Here is a 22,149-nt window from a genome sequence, read left to right on the forward strand (position 1 = left end):
GTGTTGTTTGACCCCTAAAAAGAATATATTTACTATAGTTTAACAACATTTTTTTATCTTAATGAAATTCATATATCAGCTTTTCTCAATGCAGCATCTAAATATCAATTAAAAACACTAAAAAGTATACAGAAAAGGAAAAAATTTGCATGCTAATTTTTTACATTCTAGGTATAAAATTCTGTGCTAACAGGCAAATGCTGTACAAAGTTATACAAAGTATACTTAATAATTATACTAAGCAAAGTCCTGGGCCCACAAACAAAATTGCAAAGCCTAGATAATGACAGCAAGTGCAAGACTAAAACACAAAACAAATTGAAAAACAAGTCATGTTACCTTGTTACCAGTTTTTAAAACTGAAAATATTATTCAAGATACACTCCAGCCTATATTTTTCTTTGACAATTTTAACTTTTCCTTTAAAAAATTTTTCTTTGGAGTCTAATTTTCCTGTCAAATCTCATGTTCTTGGTAAAGATTTCTTTAAATCAAGTTTGACATTTACCACTTACTTGTTTATCCCAGTATGTTTACTGAGCTCCCATCATTAGCTTCCAGGCACTGAGGATCCTGAGACTGAAAAAACAGATAAGGCTCCTGCCACAAAAAAGCTTTCTCTAGAACACACAAGGAAGTAGAAAGAGAAATAATAACCAGAGAAGAAATCAAAATCTAATTTCTACAACTCAATTCAGTTCCCTGGAGTCATATACCTATCTTGAGGAAAATCAGAAAATATAGACCCTAAATTTAGTCACAAACCTTAGTCTAGATGTATTTTCTAGTAACTATTTAGAAGAAATCAGCAGTCACTGGGACTCAGCCCCAGCAGCACTAGTCATCACCCTTATCCTTAAGACTGTGTTGCATTAAGCTTTCCAAAAATAGGATTCACATTTTCAAATTCACATGTTCCTTTATGTATCCCCAACAGATCTCTCCTCCAACAGAGAAACATTATGTTCTTCCTAGACTATCATTTAAACCACAATTCGGAGACTTGAATGTAAAAAAATCAGGAGCTGGACTAGCTCTCTAAGGCCCCTATTGGCTCGAAATTTTAGGAAACAGCAGGTGCCACTCCTTCACAATCTGAATACCCACATGCTGGGGCCTTTTCTCCCTCAGGTTACAGAAAGATAACTGAGCAGGTGTGCAATCAGATTGTTATTCACATTAGAAACGCTATGGAATCACATCTGATTTTACCCTACGTCATTTCCATCAATGATAGGCTGCAATAAAGGTTACACACATTATTATGTTGACATAGGACAGTTATCTATGTATATAGATACATAGGCGACAGTTTGATTTTACGATTAACCACGTGAGTTTTGAAATCAGGCAAGTGTGGATCTGAAGCCTAGCTATGTCACAGTTGATGTGATCTACACAAGTTCTACAGCCATGCTGTGCTTCAGTTTCCACTTCTATGAAATGGGAATAATAAAAATCTACATCAAAGTATGATATGTCTGAGGTCCTTAGTAGGCACTAAAGATGTCAGCTATTACTGCAATAACACATTGCCATTGAAGAGAACACAGAATAAGTATCTGTGGAAAGTCCCCTAATATAAGAAAACATAAATACAGAAAAAATATCTTGAAGATGCTATTATCTCTAAATGTCATAGCAAATTGTCCCATTTCCATAAGACTTGGATCTCTTTTCAAATTCCATTCCAAACACTAAAACTTCTCTATGGTTTCCAAATAGGGCTTTTAAGCTATTGAACAAAAATAGGTATATCTGAACAACTTTATGGTATATGTCTAACACATTTATAGATGAGGCCAATACAGATAAGGAGAATAGAATCTATAGAAGAGACTTTTGAAACATTTAGAGAATTCAAGGTGTTGAACTCAAATATAGACTCCAAAATCTAACTGGAAAAATTCAAGCATATTATTTTTCAAAATATATTACTCAAAAATTAATCCTGATCAAAAAAATGTTAAGAAAATAAGTAAAAAGTACAAACTCAAATCAATTTTCAACATTAAAATATTCCATTTAAAAGGGGCTCATATGGACTTGATAAAGTGCTCATATGATTCACTGGAAAGTCTCTCTCACTTTCTTTCTCTTCCTCCATCTCTCCCTTCCTTTCTTTCTACCTATTTTGTTTTTAGAATGGTAGAGATTGTATTCATTTTTTTAAACTTTTATTAAGGATTATTATATTGAGCAAATCTCTTATCCTCTCAGTATCCTAATTACCTTGCTTAGAAAGTAGGAATGATAGTAACTTTACCTATTGAACAGGGAAAGGAATTATACTTGTCTAAAGCCTTTAAAACAAGCTTCATCTTGCCATAAAACTGTACACAAAAAGATACTGAAGTGCTGATCACTGAAATTTTATATAAATATTTCATATCATAAATATTAACTATTCAGGCAATATTTAATATAGCACAATTCTAGTGTTATCAGATAGTGTGGATAGTTACAATGGGAAGAACTAGCAACAACAGATGTGAACAACTATGTAAACTACCCCAACACACAAGCTAATGTTAGTTCTTTTACTGTGACACAGGCAACCTGGGCCTCATGGTGTATCTTGTTCTAATCATTGATTGAGCTATTATATCAGAAAATTATACATCTGGAAGAAACCTTAGAGATGTCAATGGATTTTCAGTCCAGTAGATTTTTTTTTCCCTAATGATGATTTCCTAGATGTAGTCATTATCATGTTTCTGAAGGATACAGTCTGTATGCAGTTTTAATGTAGATTTGTAGTAAGTGAAACTGATGGACCCAAACCAAAACTACATATGTTATGTAGGAAAATAAAAACCTAATTAGTAATTATTTTTCCACTCATTAACAATGGCTAATGATGTATTTTGTAACTCCACCAAATCCAATCTTTTCTATCATGCTGATGTGTTTGTGATTCCCTAATTTTAGTCCTTTCAGAGTAATATTTACCAATAGAAATAACTTTTATGTCAGTGCTACTCTCGACACTACCCTAATTCTACACTTTCTGCAAAGTCAATCAGACCTATAGGGTAAGTTCTTAGCCTAATTCTCTCAATAGAACTGACACATTTTCTAGTTGTCAGTGCCCTTATTTAACAGCAGAAAAGTTAATTTTCTCTTCCTGATCCATAATTTCAAATGAGTCTCATAATAACATAATAATTACAAAATATATAATTACATAATAATAATCATGTAAAATAAATAGATCTGTTTACTTTTTTGGATGGTCACACACTCAATTGCAACGTCAGGACTAGTAGCCTTTCCACTGCATTATTCCCTTTAAAATATATACACATTCCCTTATATGTGTGTGTATGTCTGTTTTAATACATATGTATTGGTAACACACTCATTGAAAAAAATCCAAGCAATACAGAATGTATTTATTAAGATTGCTTATGTCAACTTGAGAGAGTCCTATTCACCAAAGGCAACCCACCATTGACAGTTTCGTGTCCTTCAGAGCTTTACTATGGCTACGCAGGCAATGCACAGAAGCAGGTTCAAGCATAGTATTCTACACCTTTCTTTTCTTTCTTCTTTTTTCTTTTTTTACTTTGGCCATCTTTCCACCCCAGAACATACACATTTATTTATTTTATTTAAAAAGCTCTCTATTCACCAGTCCACTCTTAAACGTGCATATTTTCTTTTAAGGTGCCTATTTTAAGCACATTAAACATTTTGTAATGCCCCAACTGTAACTAAAAAATTCTACAGAGTGTGAAAAATCAAGGATTTGCACTTCAAATAAGTCATCCTCTCTACTGTTTTGTATGATTTAATTTTTATAATGAAATACTTTAAATATGTATATCAGAACTTAAAAACACTTTGGTCAAATTACTTTAAATTACTATAGCAATTTGTTCTGAAAGACCATGGCATCACTCTTCTCATATATAGTCATGCAAACACATATAAAACATTTACTATCTGTTAATGTTGATATATACAGAACATTTTCATATATGCTAATATTTTCCAGAAAGTATTCTTTGGAGATAAACTCATTGTTACTCTTTTGTAGCTTGTTTTTCTGTAATGTAAGTCAGTAAACAGGGTTTGTTTCATATGGACACATCATAAGAGAAAGGATGGCACTGGTTTCATAATGAAACTATAGCAATAAGCAGCGAGAAAAACAAAAGATAATGAAATAGAATTTTTCGTTAAAAGGCCAACAGCAAATAATAAACAAATGTCTTCAAATTGTAAACCATATGGCTTGGGTTTCTGTCAATTATAATAAATTATTTGAGGAACACAAGTGGGTATTAAAACCCTTTTTGAAAAAAGCTAAATACAGGTTTTTCTTTAAACATTTTTCAAACGCTGCTTCTAAAATCTCTTAGCAGTTAATTGTCTTCCAAATATTACCCTCGTTCTAAGGTAAAAAATACAAAAGATAATTAGTTCCTCTGGAAGTCTCCATGTTTGCCTTATTGTTCTGAGTAGAAATATGCATATTTGCAGATCTGCCAAGTTCAACCCATTTTGCTGGAGAATTCCCAGTGCACTGGATCTTGGCCAAAGAACTAAGCTGGATTGTTGAAAGTTCCTTTTTCTCCATCTGCAAAATTTCACTCTCCCTCTGCTGGCGGTCACAGACACCCTTCACAGATATTAGGTTTGGACATGCGATGAAACACACATTTGTTCCCTTTAAGCTTTACGACAATGCATACTACAGTATCCCCTTCTTATAAGTATTTTACTTTAGAGCAGCTCTCTAACTGGCGTTCACCGTTCCCTGTGGAGCTGAATAAAGCTTTTCTGTGATGAGCTCTTCCTATAAGTTTTGCAATTCTTACCATTATTTGAAGAGTTCAGAAGCACTTCTAAAAGCTGTAAGCATTTTACAATGTTTTCTTTGCACCACTGAACAGCCCCAGCTGATGAAAGCAAAATGAAAAGGGCCAGATGTATGCTGAGAAGGGCACGATCTTTTCTGTGAGATCAGTATTTCCAGCTTTAGTCCATTGTTGAGGGTAAGGTCCTGCTTTCCTCATATGCTTTGTCTCTAAGCATGGGGATTCAGACATCGGAGATCACTATGATTTATATAAGTTTGTAGGGGAAAAAAGCTCTCCAACTTGCCCAAGAAGAACATGCTTACTCCATTGTTTATTTGTTTACAAAATTTTAAACACTAAAGAACATGGTGGATAAAAATAACTAATACAAATTTTACTGTTGTGCCCCTGATTAATTATGTGACCAATATGGTAACTGTAATAAAAAATTACTAGCATTGCTAGAATTACAAATAATTTGTACAAGTCAAATGGAGGGACTGGGAGAGGAAGGCAAATTTTGCTTTGAAAAGATTAAGTGATCAATTAGCTCATTAGAGCTTTGTTCACTATATTGGATACCAATTCTTTCTACACGGTCCATGTTGTACATAGACTGAATACAGAATGAGGGATTGGTTCCAGAAAAATTCATCATAGAGCGAACACTTTCCCCCTCAAAAATCCTATTTTTTTTTCCTTTCAGAAAAATTGGTAGTACTTTGGTTTACTGAATTTTCATTTTCTCCGAATTTCACAGTGAGGACAGAAAAAGGGTTTTTATGCCAAACATAAACAGCTTTAACCAAAAACAAAATATAACAAAACAGGAAATAGGATGAAAGAAAAGATTCTTGTCTTCAGTCACAAGAATTGTATGTTACAATAATATAAGGATAATATAGCTATTATGTTTGGCTGAAAGAAAAAAAGAGACTAGAAACTCCCACTTTGATTTGATGGTTGTTAACACTTAAATGGATTAAGAGGAACAAATTTAATTCTGTCATTACTCCCAATTATATATAATCACCAGGGGAAAAATATTATAGAAAATACAGAGCCTGAGTTTTCTAAATTTAAGCAAATTGTTATAATTATTGATCAGAACAAAAGTCAGTTATCCATCACTGTAGGAAATGTTTCAATACTACATTTGATTTAAACAAAAAGATAAGAAATTGCCACCACTGTGGTCTAAGCGTTTTTTGACACCACAGGCAAACAAAAATACACACATTAGCAATAATCATGTCAATGCAGGGTATTCTATTCCTTAACATGAGAGAAGTTTATTAGTCTTTGCTATTTTTTCCCAGTAGTCCTACACAGTTTAAATAAGCCTTGAAAAACCATTTAAAAACTCAAGACTGTAAATTTTATATCTGGCCCACATGATGTCACATTCAACCCTTTTAATTGTTCTCATTTCCTTCCATCACTTTCTTCTCTATAACTAGAACAAGATTTCACAGACCAGTAGATATGGATCTTAATGTGTCACTCAGGGATATACCACTAAGTAGAAGATGTCAGGACATAACCCAGAACTGAACTCCCTCTCTTTTCTCAGGAAACGAATCTTGGAATGAAAAGACAAAGCTCTCCCCTTCAATGGCCAGATCACCAAGCCAAGGATATCACAAGGAGTGCTCAGCCAGCCAGAGTTCTTCCCACCTGACCTCAATATTAAAAGTTATTGGCGGCATAAGCCCCAAGTGGCCTGAGCCCTGAGAGACAGTCCTCTAATCAGCATAATATTAAAAAAGGATTGTTTGGAGGCAATGAAAAAGGCAATAGGTTCTAAGGAAACAAACCCTCATTGGACTGTCAGAGCTACTCTTTCTCAGTGAGCTGTTGGAGGTACTTAACTTCTTGGGAAGAACTCTGCAGTGAAAGACCAGCCCTCTTCTTGCTATGTCTCTAACAGTTTTGAATGTCGCCTTCACTTCAGTGACTTCTAACCCCAGCTGGCTGTTGGGTCTGACTTCACTAGGCCACTCTGGTGATGAAATAAAATGATCTGGATCTAAATCTTGATTCCACTACATTTGCTGGTAATTTACTGTGCAAGTTGGAAGAACGACTTAACCTCTACGAGAGCGCATCAAATATAAAATCAAGTCATAACATTTATCTCATTCAGTTGCTATGACTATCAAAAATAACTCAAGAAAACAATTTGGCATTGTGGCACCAATCACACATTCAATAATGTCCCATATTAGTCTGAGATTATTACCCTGAGTTCTATGTACTCCAATTTAGCTTTTTTTTTTTTTTTAACACCATTCCCTGTATCTACCTTATCCAATGTCTAGTTCCCAAAAGGGTAATATTATTTTCTTGAAAACATCCAATTCCGTGTCTGTGGATACTGTTAGCCTTAGACAAAGTCAAACCCTCATGGAAGAGCAACATCTTCATAACTTATACCACATACTTTCATGGCTGCTCAAGATCAAGGCAGTTAAATCCTCTTTGTCATAGTCATATGTTCATCCTTTGAAGACAATAAAGAAGAGTTCTACTCTGGAGCTTAGTAAACAGTTCCCATTTACAAACTTTTGTCATCCTGAAATGAGAACTAATTAAATTGAGTACCTGGCCTTTCAAACCCCAGATTCGTAACATACATAGCAATAGTTTTTATGGAGTTTCTTTGGCCAAAATTAGTATCTATTATCACTAAAATTAGCAACATAAGATAATTATACACTTTGAGTCAAAATAGACACTAACCTATTTTATTAGAGAGAAAAAAACTTATCTTAAAACCACAGTTAATTTATCTTAAGGACTTTATATTTTAATGAAATTCAATATAGTTGTGACCACCTAGGATTGTAATTTTCAAACAATGTTCCATGGAGGTTCAACTGTGATGTCTCAGGGGACCTACCCAAAAGTAGGATAAAGAAGAGAGAAAAGAGGTGACCCAAGTAAGTGGGTTCCAGTTCCCCCATGCCTACTGGAACCAGAATAGTTCTCTTTTTATCTTTATTTACACCAGGTTTTATCTTGCAAAGTGGTTTTATAGCTAAGAAAACATTTGAATGTCCCTGGACTAAAAGATCTCTTCAGTTTTATAAAAATCTCTACACTCTCAAGAAAAAACACTCTAAAAAATCAAAATGGGAAATGGAAATTTAGAGTTCCTATTTAAATGGGCATATTCAGAGTCAATGAACCAAGTTTTCATCTTCAAGCCTGTTTAATACTTCAACAGTCTAACTCTACCACGCAAAGGTCATGCTCCAGAGTAGGAAGAACGCGCCAAGCCAAGGACACTTGAGTAGCTACGAACAGCAGACTCCCTTCGGTTGTGGCAAACAAGACATAAGTTTTGGATTTTTAAAAAAGTCATCTATCCCTCAAGGTCAAATAGTGTTCTTAAATTTTGCCATACAAATATTATCATTAGGAGACACACACCAATAATGAGTACCTGAGAAAAGAATACTCGATATCTTTCTCATCCTTTACCTCCAAGCCAAAGATCTCTGATTTCTGACTTTTAGAAAGAAATATTCACACATATAGACTCTTACAAGCACACATATGTTCATGCAAATTACAGGAAAACACCTTACTTAGGTTAAGGTCTTCTAGGTCTTCAAATATGGCTCTATTTTAATATGATCATATGTCTTTTAATATGGCTCTTCTTCTATGGGAGAAGGTCATTATGTATTAGGTTTAAAAAAATCCTTCTCCCACCTAAGGCTTGTCATGATCGACAGTGGCTGACTGAGAATTGTAACCAAGTTGGAAGCTTAAGACCACTGGAAAAATTTAAAGAGTTTGATGACACTACAAATTCCTAGTCATTGGTACCAGCCCTGTCTAACAACAGTGTCCCCAATGCAACTTCCCCTCTCTCGTCCTCCACAAACTCTACTTCAAGCTTTCCTCCTTTCCTCAAATGCTTCCTAACTACTCTGGCCACACCCTTTTCACAGAGGAAATAGAAGCCTTTGTTGATACTCCCCTAAACCTCCCCTACCAAGTCTACAAGCCTATCTGTGTCTGTCCATTTCCTACCGTCATCGCCCAAGTTATGCTGAGGCGGATATCCTCCCATCAGCTCTGGGTAATGCCCCTTCCCGCACTGCTGCTCCATCCCTTCCTTCCCTCTCAGAAACCCTTTAAGCTCTCCCCTTCTCTGCACTGTTCCCATTAACATTTAAACATGTTTGAGACCCTGTGTCACCCCAACATCCTGGTCCAGGTACTGGATTCTCTTCACTTTTATTCGCAGATGAAATTTTTCACAAGAACGATATTTTTTGCTAACTTTATCACTTTACATCCTATTTATTCTTCAGCCCACTCCAAGATGGCTTATGCGCCCACCATGCCACACAACTTCCCTTGGAATGAACTTCCCTAAGACAAAGGGACCCTAAGGACCTTTATTTGGAAAAATCCAGCGTAGGTTTACTGAAGTTTTCATCTTCCTTGACCTGTTGACAACATTTGCCACTCCATATCATCTTACCATTCTCTCCCTTTTTTAAGTATTGGAATTGGTCCTCTGTTCTTTATCAGATAAAGATATCTTACAAAAAGTGGTCTCTATACAAAAGTGGTCTCTATATAATCTCTACAAAGGTGGTCTCATGAACCCCATGGTCTTAGTTACCAAATGTGAGACAATGGTTTCCAAAATCTACCACAGATCTCTACTCTGAGTTTCTAAGACTCATCTACTTGACTGCCAGCTTAGCACTTACACTCAGAAGTCTTACTGGTGTCTCAAGTGAAGTAAATTGTATTGTAATATAGTAATACAATAAGACAGGGGAATATCTGCCCTTCCTAAAAATAGCCCAAGCTGATTAGTGCTCTCTCATCATCAGTACTAATTAAATTGCCTAATTTCTCATTTGACACTCAAAAAATTTCCACAAAGTAAATAAAATTCATGCTAATTAAATGACCATTAGAAGAGTATAAACTTATTGGTGTAAAATTATTTTCCTTTCTTTTAACTTCTCTCCAAATTAAGTCTCTTCATTGTACCTGCCCAGAGTTTTGTAAGGCCCTTCAGGAAATTTCTAAGCAAAAATTAGAAATTTTTTTAAAATTCTAATTTTATATAAATGTTGAGTTGGTTTCTTCTCTTTTAGTATTCTCATATATCTTTTATTCATTGTAATGAATTTTTAATTTACTATAAAGGACCAGTACGCTTCATTGCATCTAAAATGTCACTGGTCTTTTGCGTGACTGCAGTTAATGACATCACACAGCTCATGCAATAGTTCATAATGCAATTGTTTCCTCGTAACCAGACACCATGGTTTCTATAATACTTTAAATATTTCTTTTTGGAAATAAAGAGATTCTTCTAGACAAGGTTTATAACTTTAGAAAGAAATCAGATTTCCCCAAACCATGCATACAATAGCTATCCAAGACATTTATGTTCTATTATTTCTTTAAGTGTAATATTTCCCCCCCTTTTATTTAAATTTTTTTAATATAAATAGAATCTGGAGAATTCTCCACACTGATGCAATCTATTTGAATTATCCAGAATCAAACTGCCTTATTGACAAACTTAGAGCAATCAATTTTATGAGCTAAGCTATTTTGAAGATAATTTTTTGATCACAGAAAACAAATCATAAGCCCTTAGGGAAAATAAATGACTTTGATGCACAAATCCCAATATGTTCGTTTTATCTGTTGTATCTAATTTCTTTCCCCCACCTCCCTCATTCCACCAATGAATATGTTGGCAATGTGATCAACTTATTCATCTTTCCCTTCCCAGATAATGCTGACAACAATTTCCTAGACTACAGAAAGAAAAGCCCTATCATATAGGTGTTACATTTCTCATAATTACACTGTTATTAAAACTATAACATCTTTATATTTCTGTTTACACAAAAGTTTATTTTTACCAAACTAGAACTTATACATTCCAACCTCTGTGTCTTTTTATAGAATTCCTTCTACAATAATATTAAAATACTAAAAGTACCTTTTGCAACATGGCTGTCATTTGAAATATCAGTTCTTCATGTCCCTGTTCAGTTACTTACCTAAAAGAACAAAAAAGGAAATATAAGTTTGAAATCACTTCAATTTATCATTAAGAACAGCTTTTACATTTATAATAAAAATAGGTCTGTAGTATGCACTAATAAATTCATTTATAAGAAAATTGTGACTCCATTATAAATGCAAAAGAGCAACTGAAAATATGTAAATATTTCAAGAGCTCAGAAAACTAGGCAAAACAGAGTAGATGAAAAGATGGAAAAATAGCATACACATTGTGCTGTACACCAGAAACTGACACAACATTGTAAACTGACTGTACTTCAATAAAAATATATTTTTTTAAAAAGAGGAACAGATTTAAGAAACTATGAAAATGTTTGTCTATTCATAAGGAACTTTAAGCAACATTAACAGATTTGAGATGGTCAAGATAATTGAGAACAAGATAAATTCTTGTGTTTATACTTGAGAATTATTTTCATTGGTTCAAGTTTAGTATGCCAAACAATATTTAGCCAATACACTGTGGTTGATGCTTTTGTTATATTCTGTATGAAAGTTCACATAATCTATACTAAAACTTTTAATGTTAAACATTACAAAAATAGTAAAATAATTTTAGAAACAACAAAAAATCACTCTTATTCCACTATCTGAATTTAACACTGTTTTTATTTATCCATGTTCTTTCTTTCAATCTATGAATATAAATATGTACTTGTTTAAACAGGTGAACATACATCTAGCACAAGTACAAATATGTTCTCCTTTAAACATATCATACACAAGACATGTAAGTACAAAATGCATTATTTTTCTTATTTATTGTTTATAATTATTATTTTATTATAAATAATTACAATATATTATAAATTATATAACATATAATTTATATAATAAATATCATATAATAAAATTATATAACAAATATATGAGATGATTATTATAAATTATAATTATTAATATTATTATAATTATTTTCCATGTCACTGCCTACTGTTCATACATGTCATTGTAACATCTGCAAATTTGTGCACTGAGCTGCTGTTTCCTAATTTTCTTAGCCATTATCTTTTTAATGATATTTAAATATTGTCAAATTTCTATAAATAATAATAATTTAAGTATGTGTGTATACATATCCTTTTTCTCTTTTCAGTTCCACTCATCCTTAGTCCTAACTTCTGCTGCTTTATGTGTGTCCCTACATCTAGTAAAATATATCCTTCCTCGTTCTTGTTGTTCCAGAATATACTTTTATAGTCATGCCTCTGTCTTTCCCAATTGAAGCTTAGTATCAATTTGTTGACAGTTTAATTCCTTAAAGTCCAACTAGATTTATTACATTGCATTCAGTCTATAAATAGACTTGATAAGAATCTACATCCCAATAATTGTCATCTCATCCATCCTTTATGTAAATCTCCCTTTTCATCTCCCCAAAAAAGTGTTCAGTTTTCTTTGTATGGTCCATGCATACCCTTTGCTAAGTTCATTATGAAGTACTTAATACTTTTTCCAGCAATATCAACAGAATCTTCTTTCTCACTACATTCTCTCTCTGATATACATTACTACTACTAATTCCTACACTGTCATTTTGTGTTTATTCTCATTAGAAAGTTTACAGGCTTTTGAAAGTTTTTGACATTTCTCTAATTACATCACAATTTTTAAAACTATAAGGAAAATTCACAAATTCTTCCTGAGTATTCCTATTACAGAAGTTAATATTATTAGACAGACTATGATATGCAGAACAATATGGAGTTAATGAGTGAGGATGATTAAGATGACTTACTGAGCCACATTTCAAAAGCAGGCTTTGATTCTAGTGTGTCCTTCCATTTGGAAATTGTATGACCTCATATATAATATTCAAATATTCAAATATTTTATACCTTTGCATTAGGAGCCTGTAAGTACCAAACTAAATAGTTTCCCCGAACAGATTTTTAAAGAAAACTTACTACACAATTATATCCTTTGGCTTTTCTCAGAAAGCTATTTTAGGTGTGTTTGCAACTTATGGGAGAAAAAGTCAAAGGATGTGAACTGTGGTTTCACAGGAAGAGCCTGGCTTTGGAATCCCACTGGCTTGGCCTCAAGACCTGACTCTGCCACTTGCTAACAACAGGCCCCTCACAAAGGGCTTAACTCCGAGCCCAAGTTCTCCTGCAGTGAGTTTACTTGGAGGCTTAGAGATAGTAGGTAGGATATACCTGGCATAACTCTGGCACTCGAAGACTGGTAGGTATCATCATCCATTGACAGAAAGCTATGTCTTGACCTCATTCTAAGCATTTTACATATGTTTATTCATTTAATCTCACAATAGCCATGTGAAATATTATGCACATTTAGTCCATGATGAATGAGTTCAGAGTCTATACTGAACAAGTTCACAGTAATAATTAGTGCTGATTCAGAATTCTAGCCATTGGCTCTCTGATCCTAAGTCAATGTTGTCTCCACGATGGCCACCTGTCTCCTGGTTTCATTACTTTCCCTACTAAGCTCTGGCTTTTCATAATATTCTACAGATTTCCTTTTAATTTAAAATGACTGAAAAAGAGTCTTTTCAAGTTTACTTTAAAATCCAGTGAATAATGTCTATAATCTTGAAACTGTCATTAAAAACCGTTATTATCTGTCTGATTCAAAATGCCTCTTCCAACATTAATCATCACTACTTCCCTTTATTTGTCCTACAACCAGACCAAATTCTTTGCTATTTCCTTTTACATACCTGCAAAATTTGATCTCATTTTCTTATCCTTAGGCTTTATCTCAAGACAATTCATTTTTTTTTAAATTTATTACAAAAGAAGTAACTGTTTGTGCTGGTTATTTTCTCAGCACTCTTGAGCTCCCATCTGCTCACTTTTCTTCTCTGCCCTGCTCTCATCCTGTGTGTGATCTCTACACACTGTGTCACACAAGCTCTCCTGCACACTGGCTTCCATTTGCATTTGTTCAGTAGGATGTGCCAGCAATGGATCCCAAAGTGGAATGAGACAGAGATTGAAATCTGTATTCATGGCAGTAGCTGCATTCCTCTAGTACTATAGCCTCCACCAGGTGGTTCCCCTTCTACATTCGAGTAACATAGTTTCCTCCACCTTGGTCTTTCCTTTGGTCTTTCAGGTCTTGCCTAAGGGTTAGGGTGGTTGCCCCATGGTAATTCACCACCTCTTGATGGTTCCCTCAACCCAACTCAATTTTCTTTTTTGCTTTTTGTTTTTGTTTTGTTTGGGTTTTTGGTTTTTTGTTTTTTTTTTAATTTGTTGAGGTGGGGGGTAATTAGTATTATTTATTTATTTACTTAATGGAGGTACTGGGGATTGAACCCAGGATCTTGTGTATGCTAAGCATACATTCTACCACTGAACTATATACCCTCCCCCACCCCGAGTCAATTCCCTTTAAACCATCTCTCCATTAAAGTCTCATCAAGAATCCTGGCTGATGGGACCTGATTAAACTTACAAGCTTCTGCACAGCAAAGGAAACCATAAGTAAAACAAAATGACAACCTACGGAATGGGAAAAAATTTTTGCAAAAAAATGAAACCGACAAAAGCTTGATCTCCAGAATATATAAGCAGCTCATACGACTTAATAAGAAAAAAACAAACAACCCAATCCAAAAATGGGCAGAAGACCTAAACAAGCAATTCTCCAAGGAAGAAATACAAATGATAAATAGGCACATGAAAAATGCTCAGTATCACTAATTATCAGAGAAATGCAAATCAAAACTATGATGAGGTATCACCTCACACCAGCCAGAATGGCCATCACACAAAAGTCCACAAATGACAAATGCTGGAGAGGCTGTGGAGAAAAGGGAACCCTCCTACACTGCTGGTGGGAATGTAGTTTGGTGCAGCCACTGTGGAAAACACTATGGAGATTCCTCAAACAACTAGGAATAGACTTACCATATGACCCAGTCATCCCGCTCCTGGGCATATATCCAGAATGAACCCTACTTCAAAAAGACACCTGCACCCCAGTGTTCATAACAGCACTATTTACAATAGCCAAGACATGGAGACAGCCTAAATGTCCATCAACAGATGACTGGATAAAGAAGAAGTGGTATATTTATACAGTGGAATGCTATTCAGCCATAAAATGACAACATAATGCCATTTGCAGCAACATGGATGTTCCTGGAGAAGCCATTCTAAGTGAAGTAAGCCAGAAAGAGAAAGAAAAATACCATATGAGATCTCTCATATGTGAAATCTAAAAAAAATTTAAAAATGAACATAAATACAAAACAGAAACAGACTCATAGACATAGAATACAAACTTGTGGTTGCCAAGGGGGCGAGGGGTGGGAAGGGACAGACTGGGATTTCAAAATTTGTAGATACTGACAGGCATAAGCAGAATAGATAAACAAGGTTACACTGTATAGCACAGGGAAATATATACAAGATCTTGTGGTAGTTCACAGGGAAAAAAAATGTGACAATGAATATATGTATGTTCATGTATAATTGAAAAATTGTGCTCTACACTGGAATTTGACACAACATTGTAAAATGACTATAACTGAATAAAAAAAAAATGTTAAAAGAAAAGAAAAAAAAAAGAATCCTGACTGAGCGTTTCATCTATTCCTTCTCATTCAAAAACAATGGAAGCATATAAAGCATAAAAGAAGACATTCTATGTATAAAGCATATAAAAGTAAAGAGAAAGATGCTCTTGGAATAACTAGGTATAATAAGAAACACTACTTCCAGAGTTCACTTTATATACACACATAGAATTATTGTCTTAAATATTATATAATATTCTTATTATAAAACATTGCTCCTTTTATCCAGATGGACCTTGGCCAAGTCAGTATATACAACCTCACTCATCTGTTTAAATATTTTCTAAGCATTCTAGAAAATATGCATATACCACATATCTATTTAATCAAAGAAAGATACATTTTCTATTATCTAAAAAAATCAGTTTAAAATTTTCTTAGTTTTAATTTATATCTTCAAGGGTTGTATTCATAATTCTTACATGAAAGAAACTTGATGGGAAATGTTTACTTTCAGAGTCAGTCTATCCTATCATTTCTTCTTCCTTTTATACCTACTATTTATTAAACATCTATAGTAAGTCTCTCTCTATATCTATATTATCTATTTATTCCTCATGCCATGTGAGACAGGAATTACTAAATCCCTTTCACAGACGAGAAAACTAATCATCATATAGGTTAAGTAATGTGCCTAGGCTCCAAGTGCTGAAGCCAGGAACTGCCCTGTCCCTTTCCAAATTCCTCTTCTTTTTCATTATATCTTGCTGCCTCCTATAAAAGATTGGGTATACTTACATTTTACCTGATATCATGCCCAAGTTTTGTTATATTGTATCAGGTTTTGCTAAATGCTCATCTTATTGTATCAAAATACATCATATTTTCATAAGATGTGATTTGGTCCACGGTATTATTAAGTCATTAGAATATTGTGATGTTTCCATTTTATTTTCTCTTACTTGTCAAGAAATAGTAAAACTTCAACAGTCTTTACCTGATAGTCAAGCTGTAAATAGTTATGAAAATATGAAGGACTCAAGTACTAAAGGGTTAGTGATGTTCCAATGGCTTGGAGTTCCTACAGTGTCCCTGGACCAATTACAACAGAATATCTAAGGGTGTTTTTTTTTTTTTTTCAAACCACAGAGTCTTGAGCCTCACTCCAGTATAATTTTTAAGATGTTATACTTTTTACACCCTCTGCAAGGTGATCCTTCCACATATTAAAGTTTGAGAAAATAAGGCAAGAATAAAAGCCTTATTTCAGTGATTGCTGGGCCAGCAGTACATCAGCATCACCTAGGAACTTATTAGAGATGCAGAATCTTGGCCCCACCCCAGATCTTCTGAATTAGACATTCTGGGAATAGGCCCAGTAATCTGTGTTTTAGCCAGCCTTCCAAGTGATTCTGATGCAAGTGAAAGTGTAAGGACCGCTGCCCTTTGTGAAGCCATTTCCTGGATCCTTTGTCCTATTCACATTTTTCCACTTATGGACTATTGAAGAGCCATTATGGAGCCAAGGCACTGTCACTTTTCACTTTCCCAGGAGGCTCTTTAACTCCCCAAAACAGACCTCTCTGGTACATACAGTATTCAATGACCACCATCTCTTTCCCTGCCCTTATCTTATTTGATCTACGTATGTCTAGATTAAAAGATTAAAGTTTCAACAGGTGCAGAGCTCACATTCACATAATCCTACTAGGAGCCACCAAAATCATCAACACTTAAATCAGAACGATCATTTCAGATTCCTTTAGAATCGTGTACGTAACCATAGAGACCACATAGTTTGTGTAATACTTCTTAGAAAAAGTCTTCCCCTGTTTCACTTTGTATGTGATGAACAATCCTCTCTGCGCCTTAGCACCAATTTAGAAAGTACAACATTTACGCATTCATAAGATGTTTCCATGGAAAAGACCAATCAAATTGAAAGAAAAACATTGCCTCCAGGTGTCAAAAGAATAAAAGATGTTCACAAAAAACCTTGCCCAATTAAAGTTCAAGGCAAATAGCAAATAACATCACAGAATAGTCATTGTGGACCGAGTTGCTTTCCAGCTCTTATATTTGTGAATGCACTCACAGGGACCTGATTCAACATCTCATGCAACAATGCAGAACACAACAGGAAAATTAACGTTGTACTCCGCATGCTGAGCAAAGTGTTCCATCTGACCTTCAGAACTGGTTGCACTCAACTACTTTTAATTTTAGTCCCAATTTCAAGAGACTGCCAATGACACAGAGCTACTGCATGAAGTCCTCGCATCCAGCTCCCGTCGGGCTGTTCTGTGGAGCCTTTGAATAGCTTGAGCTGCACTGACAGAATAGGCATTATTTCCTTTTGAAACTGAAAACCAGCTCCTGGGCCTCTGCAGACGTGTTTATTCGTCTCCAGGAGAATCGAGAGCAATTGACGTGCTCTCCTCTTCACTATGAGCCTGTAACTCTCTGCTCTTAATGAGGCAGTGTCTTATGCTTAGCTCGGTTTAAAATGTACTTTCTTGGCCTTCTTCAAATCCACAATTCAGTTGGATTCTCCTGGCCTCTGACTGTGAATAGCTTCCCATGTAGAAATATATCACACCTCTGATTTTTCTTCTTTTAAGACAGAGTATTTTGCTTTGAGGTTGGCAGAGAAACAGCTTGGAAAACCATATGCAACAAATAAAATATTAACAAGACAGATACTCTCAGCATCAGTTTCTCAACGCCTCTTTCCTTCTTAGTTAATAGAAATCCTACATGAAGATAAAGACTCACTAATTTGAATCATATTTTTTGCCTAATTTTAACAACTGCATTAATAGGAATAATAAGTACAGTTGCTTTCCTTCATGTTCTAGTCATTTTTCAGAATATATGTTTTCATTCATAGCTTATAGTTATCTACTCACAACTGACTACTAAAAACAATATCTGAACAACTGGATTAATATTTAGATGACTATGTAGGAACCCCAGGGGCTAAAAGTGGTAGGTCAGAAACCTGAAAAAATGACTGCCCATAAAATGATAGTATCAACAGTGTACAAGGTATTATTTAAGGGCCTTTCAATCCAGTTGGAGATGACACAAATAAATAAAAAGTTAATAATAATAATAATAACCAATCACTTATAGAATGTTTCCAAGTACCAAAAACTGCATTGACTACTTTACATATATCATCTCAATTGCTCTTCAAAAACAGCCCCGTGAAAATCATCCTATAGTTACATTCTATAAACAGAAAGTGAGACTCTGAGAAATAAAGGTATGTGCCCAAGACTATGTTGCTAATAAGTGATTGAACTGAAAATCAAACCAGGTCTTTCTGATTTATAAAACAGAGGCCTTTGCCGCAATTGGTTTTATAAATGAAGGTAATATAAACTAAGTGGCATATTGATGGGGATCAAGCATTAAATGGCTTGGTGGTGTGTAATCTTTACTGAGGTGATGACACTTGAGCTGAGCTTTGAAGTAGTAAAGAGGTGAGAAAAGAACAAGAAATTGGAGGGAAGGAGAGGGAAGAGAAGAGAAAGACCCAAAGAAGAAAGTAAGATGAGTTCAGGTTGGTTTAACGTAAAGGGACAGAACAAGACTTCTCAAGACAAGTTCAAGAAATCAGTCTGGCTGCAGTATAGTTAACAAAACAGAAAGATAAACTGCAAATGTAAGTTAGGGCCATTTAAAGGTCTTAGGTCTCAAGCTCTGCGGTTTGACCTTTATTGATAGAGTATGATGAATCATACTTCAGGTTTATTGGAAAGGGAAAGACATAATCAAAATGGAGTTTTAAGGATATTCATCTAGTGAGTGGGCAGGCAGCTTGGACGGGGGTTAAAAAGGAATAACCACAACAGAAATAATATTCTAATAAGGACCTGACAACTGCCAAACACTTGGAGGCTTAAGAATTATACTTCAGCTCCTAAATGCCAAACAAATCTACATCAGTTAAATCTCCTGGATTTACTGGTGGTTGCACATCCTTTCCTCCCTCCAGGTCACATCTAGGGCTAACAACTGCAGAGGCCTCAGCCCCTAGAATATGGGCTCCATGAGGTAGGGACTGCAGTTGCTGTTTTAACTGTTAAACCTCTGTGCCTAGAACAGCGCTTAACACTGAGTAGGCAACTCTGTAAACACGTATTGAATGAATGAACGCATGAGCCAAAATGCTCAATCATGTAAATGGCTAATTCTAGGCTTAATGTTATTAAATGTTTAGGTAGAATAGAGAAAAAGTGAAGAGGTTTTTATACAGACCATCATTTACCCATCTTTGACATAAATCACACTCCCCTATATGTGAAGATTAAATAAGGCCTCATTATAACCAAATGGAATGTACATGCCCTACTTGGGTTCTGATTTGAACAAATCAACCATAAAAAAGGCAGATTTGAGACCATCATGAAAATATGAATATTAGATATTTGTTATTAAGTTATATTAAAGAGGTGCGATAATGACATGATTTTAAAAAGGGCTTTCTAGGTAGAGGCATAGTGAAATATTTACAAGTAAAATGACATGATGTCTGGTGTTCTCTTTCAACTAGTCCAGCAAAATCAAACCAAAAAATGTAAGATGGGAGACAGATGGAACAAAATTAGCAAAATGATGATTTTGAAGCTATTGAATATATGGGGATTCATTATAGTATTCTCCTTACTTTGGTCCATGTTTGAAAATGTCCATAAAAGATTTTTTAAAGGCTTATAAAATATGGGCTGGAAAAAAAAATGCCAATATTTTAGTCTATGCATGAGGATGTCTACCAGGTGCCCTCCAAATACAGTTATACGCATTCATTCCTTCAGGCCACGGTTATTGAGTTTACAATGTGTTGGGGGTTATTCCAAGTGAATGAGACACTGTCTCTGCCCTCAGAAATCTCCCAATCTTGCAGAGGAGGCACGGCAGAAAACTAGTGACAGCAATCAGATATGGACAAGTTACAGTGGGGACACAAAGAACGTAATTAAATTTAACATTTAGAAAATTCACTCTAGCTGCAAGGTACTTACTAGACAGAAGAAAAGCAGAAAATGAGGGTGGGAACTGAGGCAGCAGCACTAAAGAAAGGATGGACACAAGAAATTTTAAGGATTCCACATATAAGTGATATCATGTGATATTTGTCCTTCTCTGTATGATTTCACTAGTATATATGTATGTATAACTGAATTACTATGCTGTATATCAGAAACTAACACAACATTGTAAATTGACTATACTTCAATTTAATAAATAAGTAAGTAAGTAAATAATAAATAAATAAATAAAATGTAAAGAAATTTTAAGGAAGTAATAGAATTCTTCATAGTACTTATAATTTTTCTTAATAAAATAGTTGTCTCTATTAGGTGCCTACTTTGTACCCAATTCTGTAAAGAAAATCACATTTTTGACCCTGCCATCTATGCTAATGGCTAAGAAAAGGGTGTTTGTACATGTGGGCCAGAGGAGGAAAAAGGAAATTGTATATACATATGCAGAGCAGTAATAATGTACTTACTAACAAAATGAGAAAAAAAAAGTATGGAGAAATACATAAATAAACATTATAAAAATCATTTTGGATGTCACAAAAAAGTATGTAAATACACATTAATCTATGCAATGGGTTTTATTTAAAGGAAACTCCTTTTACTAAAGTCAAATATGTGATATTTAGAATTCAAATGCTACAAAGTAAATCTAATTACTAAGGTCACATCTGTATTCTGTCAAGGAAATTTCTTTCTTAACTTTCACAAATATTAAAATATGTAACAGGACATTTAACTAACTACACACCTGGAATTAGTCTTCATAATACTTCTTTCACTCAATTTTAAATAAAAATAATGAGCCACAGGAAAGGCTTCCCAACCCCATCAACCTAGGTAGAGTCAGGCTAGAAAGATGCAGACAAGGATGAGGACATGCTTTGTCCCTCCTTCCCTCAGCAAGGTCTTTCAAAATGCTGCAAGTACCCCTGCATGGTCATTTCTTTAAATGTCTCTCAGACCAGAATGAAATATTTGAGTCAACAGTCACCATCAATAGGACAGTGAATCCTTCAAGGGGTTAACCCTTCCCAGAGGAAAAGATCATCTCTTGTTTCCTCCCTTTTTATCTTCTGGTGTGTCAACTACACACACACACAACTTACCTCCCATGGAGAGAGTGGTCTGAGTAAGTCAGAAGCTTGGCTATCTAGGTCTGTGCTCTTTAGATGGAAGAAGGAAAACAGATTATGTCATTTGTTTTGTATTATGCCAAAGGCCCTTTCCTCGGGTTATTTTCCAAATTAATTTCCAAATCTAGAATCTAGAATGTTTATTTGAAGAAATAGTCAACACTGGTTTCAAACTAGTTGGTTTCAGTGGAGAAATCTGACAAACACTAATTCAAGCCAGGCAACCAAGGTTCACATCAACAGTGACAAGTCATATTGAGAGTAATACCCTTAATATGATGTAATGAGAACAGCACTTTATTCTGTGATCTTCCTCTCAAATACACAGAACCCAATCTAATCATGAGAAAACCATCAGACAAATTTCCATGGAAGGGTATCCTACAACACACCTAACCAGAACTCCTCAAGACTATTAAGGTCACCAAAAACAAGGAAAGCCTGAAGAAACTGCAGTGAGGAGACTTAGGAGACAGGACAATATGTAATGTGGTCTCCTGGATGGGATCTTAAAATAGAAAAGGAGCATTAGGTTAAACTAAGGTGATCTCTATGGATTTTAGCCAATAATAATATAACTA

At 34.7% G+C, this 22,149-nt stretch overlaps 1 protein-coding gene across 2 annotated transcripts in view; it reads right to left on the bottom strand.

Annotated features, from left to right (window-relative positions):
- ANK2 (ankyrin 2) overlaps window positions 1–22,149 on the bottom strand; it is a 603,826-nt gene that overhangs the window by 433,018 nt on the left and 148,659 nt on the right. The window contains exon 2 of one of the 2 annotated variants that reach the window (XM_064480286.1): window positions 10,804–10,864. The exons of the other annotated variant lie outside the window; for it this stretch is intronic. Coding sequence (XP_064336356.1) covers window positions 10,804–10,824 — 21 coding nt within the window. The 5' untranslated portion in view covers window positions 10,825–10,864. The remainder of the gene's footprint in view (window positions 1–10,803; window positions 10,865–22,149) is intronic. 2 annotated transcript variants of the gene reach the window in all.

Source organism: Camelus dromedarius, chromosome 1 (assembly GCF_036321535.1).
Source record: "Camelus dromedarius isolate mCamDro1 chromosome 1, mCamDro1.pat, whole genome shotgun sequence".
In the NCBI taxonomy this organism is placed as follows: Eukaryota; Metazoa; Chordata; class Mammalia; order Artiodactyla; family Camelidae; genus Camelus; species Camelus dromedarius.